Genomic DNA, 6599 nt, shown 5'->3' with positions numbered 1-6599 from the left:
TTCAATCGACTAATTTTAGCTCAAAGCAAAATCCAATTTACATTCCCTTATTGGAGTCCCACCTATTCCACCCCACCCCAGCTGCAAAAAATGTCTCAAAACCGATCAGAGAATGTGGATAAAAAGCGCAATTGCACAAATTCAGCATTTGGTTAAGGAAAAGCTAGGTTTTTACAAACCTGTGCCTTGCTCTTCCAGGGGAAGAAAATACTTTAGGTGCCAAAAATGTAGCAGTTTTCGGTACATGGAGGACAAAAACCCCCAAAATGTTTAAATGCTCCGCAAAGTGAGTTTTGATTATGATACGGCCAGAGTGAATCAATAGGAGAGGATGCATAACTGTTTAGAATAAGTGTTTATCTAATCCATAATTTTTATTTCCTTTTTCTGATACTGAGATTCCTGCATTGTAGGGGGTTGTACTCTGCAATTCTACGATTCTGTTACAGTGGCCAGCCAGCTGCTTCTGGGAAGCCCTCAAGTAGGACTGCTACTCCCCCCTCAACTGGTATTTGAAGGTAGATTGCACTTGAACGCGGAAGCTCCATTTAGCTTCACTACAGCTAAATACTTTTTTAAAAAAAATTAAGACCTTTCCTCCATGAATTTGACTAGTTTTAATAAGAGCCCTTCTGGACCAGACTTAAGATCTGCTGCACTTTAAAAAATAATAATCCATAGTAAGGTAATCCAAACATCTGCATCAAAAAAGCAGATTCTTGCAACTAGTATAAACCATACCAATGAAGAATATTTGCTCTATCCCTTTCTACTGATTTTTATTTTATTTTACATAACTCCGTGAGATGAAAGCTGCTTTGTTCAGTAGTCTTGCCCCTACCTGTTTCTCAAAATCTTGCTCAGATCCCTTTCCACGCTCCCCCAAAATCTCAGCAGGTATTGGCTATGCACGATACAGTATATCTTCACAGCCATACGCACAAAAAAATTGATGTGCGTTTTTGGTTTTTTTAAAAAAATTAAAGCCGAGATTCGCAGGAAGTTCAATCAAAGCCCAAACTCGCCACATTTTCCTGCACTTTCACACTCAGTCTTGACTACCACCGAATATTGGAGGGGTGTGATGGATTTATCTTGCCTCCCTTCATTTGGGGGAATAGGTTTGAATAAGGAATAAGGGAAAGTCTGTACTTGCACATAAGGAGTTTTCAAACATTCACACATTCAAGACACCTACCCAATAAAGGGCAATGAGCAGTTTCATTATTTACCCTCTATGTATACCGTATTTTTTGCTCTATAAGACTCACTTTTTCCCTCCTAAAAAGTAAGGGGAAATGTGTGTGCATCTTATGGAGCGAATGCAGGCTGCGCAGCTATCCCAGAAGCCAGAACAGCAAGAGGGATCGCTGCTTTCACTGCCCAGGGATCCCTCTTGCTGTTCTGGCTTGTGGGATTCAGAATATTTTTTTCTTGTTTTCCTCCTCCAAAAACTAGGTGCGTCTTATGGTCTGGAACGTCTTATAGAGGGGAAAATACGGGTAATTCAGTCTTCTCTGAAATAAAGGAGCCCTACCAAATCTCGTTCTGTTCTTCTATGAAACATCTGGGTTCTGCAGTGCAGATGTTCAAATGTCAGACTTAGATCGGGGAGACCCGGGGAGACTCAGCTATGAAGCTCACTAGGTAACCTTTTGCGGCTGCTATCTCTCAGCCTGACCTACCTAACAGGAGGCTAAAATTCGGGAGAACAACATAAAGTGCATTGAGCTCATTGGAGGAGATTGGATAGAAATACAACAGTTTTTATACCCAGTTTTAAGGCCAGCAATATGGCCTTTAAAATGCTTTCTAGAACAAACTAACAAACCCAAACTAGGCAACTGTTTTCAATGCAAATAATTAGACCTGTGTATACAAATACCGTATTTTTCGCTCTATAAGACGCGCCAGACCACAAGACACACCTAGTTTTTGGAGGAGGAAAACAAGGAAAAAAAATATTCTGAATCTCAGAAGCCAGAACAGCAAGAGGGATCGCTACGCAGCGAAAGCAGCGATCCCTCTTGCTGTTCTGGCTTCTGGGATAGCTGCGCAGCCTGCATTCGCTCCATAAGACGCACACACATTTCCCCTTACTTTTTAGGAGGGAAAAAGTCTTATAGAGCAAAAAATACGGTACATCAACTTCAGGTAAGTACAGCACCTGGGGAAATTTTCTGTAGAAGCCACGTTGAATTCAGTTTCTGAATTTTGGTGTGGCTTGCCTTGGACGTTTAGCGGGTTTCCCCCTGTGTTCATTCTGTAGTGCCTTTTTGTTTTTTAAAAACTCATCCCCCCCCCAAGTGTTGACCAAAAGACCTGATATTCTGCTTTGCAGCATTCAGCCAATATCGCCTCAGTTCACACATAACACTGGGTCATGGTTTAAACATATGAACCCAGCCCAGCAGACTAACCTTGTTTTGCGTTCTGTTAATAAACCACGATGTGGAGCCGTTTTGCTGTTGGCTTATGAACCATGGCTTGTTTTAAACTAGAGGTTGGCATTACATAGAAACCCAACAACCCTATTTAACCATGCTTTGTATGGACACCCTACTTGCAGAGGCCCAAGACCAGGAGCAGCTTTGGAGATACAAGCCATGTTTCTCTGCTTCCCTGTGAGACGGCTTGTCGTTTGTTGACGAAACCATGGTTTAGTTGGACAAACCATGGTTTAGCATGGCTTTAGTCATGTGCAAATGCGGCCTGTGGCCCGTTTCACACGCAACAGCAAGCCAAACTTTGGCCCTGGTGCCCAGACAGAAATCACACCCGCTGTGCTCCTCCCCAAGTTCTGATGTCATGTTAAATCTGAGTCCCCCAAATAAATCATGAGTGCTAAACCAAGACCAAACTTTGGTTAGAACTTTGGTCTTTTGGGGGAGCGAGAGAAACCATGGAACATCAACAGCAGGTTGCAGGAGGAGAAACGCAGGCACAATTTTCTCTTTGGGCACAAGCAAGCTTGTTCGTTCACGGCAAGCCATAGTAAAGCCGATGGAGAAATAAAACCTGTAAAAGCCACTGATAGATCATCCTTAGAGATTTCAGATATAGGTTTGGTTCAATAAGTTTAGCCATTACAGACTATGATAGTAGATGTGATTAAGGCCATTTCCCCAAACCACGCTCATTTCACTTTGTGGGTGGGGACATATTTCCTCCTCTTTAGCAGTAACCCAGGGAATAGGGGTTGACCCTCCAGATGATGTCAGACTGCAAGTCCCAACAGCTTTAGCCAACTTGGGCAATGGTCAAGGATGATGGGGTATGTAGTCCCAACATCCGCAGTGCCACAGATTACCCATCCCTGCTTTAAAACCAAGCAGCCCCATATTCTTCCCTCTGGTGCCCACGATTACAAGGCAAACACACCCTTTTAAAACCAAGCATAGAGAAACTGGCAAAGATATCACAAAGAATTGTCACCCCATTTGTTTCCAGAGAAGGCTGTGCAAATCTGTGGTCCTGAATGAGTCTCTTTGGAGACTGCCAGTATGTTCCACGTTTCTCTTTGTAGAATGGTGGAAGAGCAGGTAAACACTCCTCAATGCAATTCTCAGCGTATCCTGATATACACGTGTCAGCTGTCATGTTTTCTACCCCTCCCTCCCAGCTTAAAATGCACTTTCAAAAAATCCAGTTGAGACTATTTCATATCCAAACTGATAGATGTCTTTGCAGCTCTTTTTGCTTTTATAAATGTTCCATCCACGAGAGAGAGAGAGAAGTTTTTAGAAATGATTGCGAACCATACATTTCCCAGATGTTTGATCATTTGCAGTTGTGAACACATCTGCTCGTAGGGCTCTATGGGGTATGGATTCTACTTCCATTGTCAGTAGAGAGGTATGACTGAAGTGTTCAGGAACTCACGCATTCTGCTATGCAAAGAAGACATTCCCAAAGCTTCTGCAGATAGGGCTAGATTCCTTTCTTTCGCAAACGAAACAGACCGGTCCTTTAAAGCCATTGTTGAAGATCGATCCCCATTACGTCGCAAGCTCTCCTGCCTATTTGTTCAGGGTTAGGTGTTACGTATCAAATGAGAAGAAAAACGGACAAGCCAACTGTTCCATGGTCCTCTGCAGACACACGAAAGCAAAGGAAGCCTTCTGTTACGCTGGCATTTGGAAGACTCCCCGGAAAATCAAACTTGCACATGTAATTTTGCCACTGCTGCCCTCTGGTGTGAAACTGTATGGACAACCAAAACAGCAACTATCTGAATGTGGACTTCAGGGTTTTCTGTTCTTGGATCGAAACGACTGGGTCACATTTAAGTGCATAGATTAAATCTAAGTGTGCGCATGGGCGCGCTTGCATTGCCTTTTCTCCTGATCCCAGGATTTTGTGTGAGTGAATTGCCTTCTTGTCCTGCAACGTCAGGATCGTGTGATTCTAAGCACAGAGACCTGGGTTCAAATTTCTACTCAGCTGTGATCTTTCAACCTAACCTAAACGTCTTGCAGGGTTTTGCTGTCGTTTTTCTAGGATAAAATGGGAGCCACTCCCATGTTCATTAGGGTGGAAGATGGGTATACATATGTGACTTTAGAAAAAGTGTTTTTAAGTCATGTTGCGCATTTATTTTCCTGTTCTAAATGTGTGCACTTTCTAATCTGACTCAAGTGCTCCCTTCTCCTTGCTTGGGGAGATGTGGACTGTGTTTTCATGTGCTTACATCTTGCCTCAGATGTTTGGAGGCAGAATTCGGGAGGAGGCAATTGTCCAGTGTTCTGAAACTGACTAAAACTGTGCAAATCCCACCGCCCTGTGAGTATATTTGCATCTTTACACTGACAAGTGTATGAATGGGCATTCTTACAAGACTTGCGATATCTGGTACCCAAGATTCAGAGACAGACCCATTCAGGAGAGAGGATGCAACAAATAAAAACGATCTGTACATCATTTCCCGCGTGAGGCTTCACCATGAGCTCAAGTGGTAAAAAAAAATAGCGCCAGGGGTGCATTTGGGAAATGGATGAGGCAAAAAAACCCCAGATAGGTGCTCTGTATCTATACTGGAACAGGCATGCACAAACTTCATTCAGAAGGGGACAAAAGTTTGCTACCGCAGTTCTTCCTGACCCAATGAATGCACAGAGCAACAGTTTCCTTTCAGATGCATCCGGCAAGGAATTAAGAATGGATGTGTGCTTTTCCATCCCGATGTCGCTATGCTGACCTGCAGCAACCAAACGGAGGAGGCTTTCGATGTATAAACCGGAGTTCTCCATTTTAGGCTGGATTTTGTTATATCCCGACGTTGTTGCTTTTTAAAGATGGAAGGTGCTTGCATCTCTCAGCAAGGGGTTTGCCACTCAGAGCCTTTGCTGGAAAGTTCATTCTTGTGTGCAATGGAATACCTTTTAGGCAGAGACAGAAAGGCTGATTCCTTGGTTGGATGGAACTGAGGATGGTCGTGTGGTCTTAACACCAGGAAGGTCATTTTACAATGGGTAATGCATCGTTCTGGGTCGTTCTTTAGGTCTATGATTCAGGACATGCTAAATGGTGCGAGGAGGGAGGAAGGAGAGAGAGAAAAACAGGCCCGGTGAATACTTAAGAGACTGCTGATTGTCAATTATCAAGGGCCCCTCCACATTGGTGTTTTATTGTGGGTGTATAGGTAAAAGGGGGACACGGGTGGCGCTGTGGGTTAAGCCACAGAGCCTAGGACTTGCCGATCAGAAGGTCGGTAGTTCGAATCCCCGTGACGGGGTGAGCTCTCGTTGCTCAGTCCCTGCTCCTGCCAACCTAGCAGTTCGAAAGCACATCAAAGTGCAAGTAGATAAATAGGTACCACTCTGGCGGGAAGGTAAACAGCGTTTCCGTGCTCTGCTCTGGTTTGCCAGAAGCAGCTTCGTCATGCTGGCCACATGACCTGGAAGCTGTACGCCAGCTCCCTCGGCCAATAAAGCGAGATGAACGCCGCAACCCCAGAGTCTGTCACAACTGGACCTAATGGTCAGGGGTCCCTTTACCTTTACCTATAGGTAAAATGTAAAGGACCCCTGGACAGTTAAGTCCAGTCAAAGGCAACTGTGGGGTTGCGGTGCTCTTCTCACTTTCAGGCCGAGGGAGCCGGCGTTTGTCCGCAGACAGCTTTCCGGGTCATGTGGCTAGCATGACTAAACAGCTTCTGGCGCAACGGGACACCGTGACGGAAACCAGAGTGCACAGAAACGCTGTTTACCTTCCCGCCACAGGGGTACCTATTTATCTACTTGTGCTGGCGTGCTTTCGAACTGCTAGGTTGGCAGGAGCTGGGACAGAACGACGGGAGCTCACTCCGTCACGGGGATTCGAACTGCCGACCTTATGATCGGCAAGCCCAAGAGGCTTAGCGGTTTAGGTAAACGGTAGGTAACTAAATTCTGAATGTGATTAAAAATAAATAAATAAAAGAAACCCACACCTTGTTTCCTGATCCTCTGCTGGCAATGTAGGCCTGTTTGGGAAGACAGACAAAATAGTAAATAAATTTAGAAAATGGTGTATGCTTGTTAAACCTCGTAGTTCTGCATCTGAAGAGGCAGAATATTACAAGCGGATTAGTAAACCTGGATGTACACTTCCAAAATATA

General features: G+C 44.4%; 1 protein-coding gene across 1 annotated transcript in view; it reads right to left on the bottom strand.

The window, feature by feature from the left end:
• Nucleotides 1-370: 370 nt before the first annotated feature.
• ATCAY (ATCAY kinesin light chain interacting caytaxin) overlaps nt 371-6599 on the bottom strand; it is a 29150-nt gene continuing 22921 nt past the window's right edge. The window contains exons 11-12 of the mRNA XM_080989123.1: nt 6431-6463; nt 371-5519 (exon numbers count right to left, since the gene is read on the bottom strand). Coding sequence (XP_080845249.1) covers nt 5510-5519; nt 6431-6463 — 43 coding nt within the window. The 3' untranslated portion in view covers nt 371-5509. The remainder of the gene's footprint in view (nt 5520-6430; nt 6464-6599) is intronic.

This window comes from Podarcis pityusensis (assembly GCF_964106645.2).
Source record: "Podarcis pityusensis genome assembly, chromosome: 18".
Taxonomy (NCBI): Eukaryota; Metazoa; Chordata; class Lepidosauria; order Squamata; family Lacertidae; genus Podarcis; species Podarcis pityusensis.
Note: the sequence above shows the minus strand (reverse complement) of the source record. Positions and strands in the feature narration are given on the sequence as shown.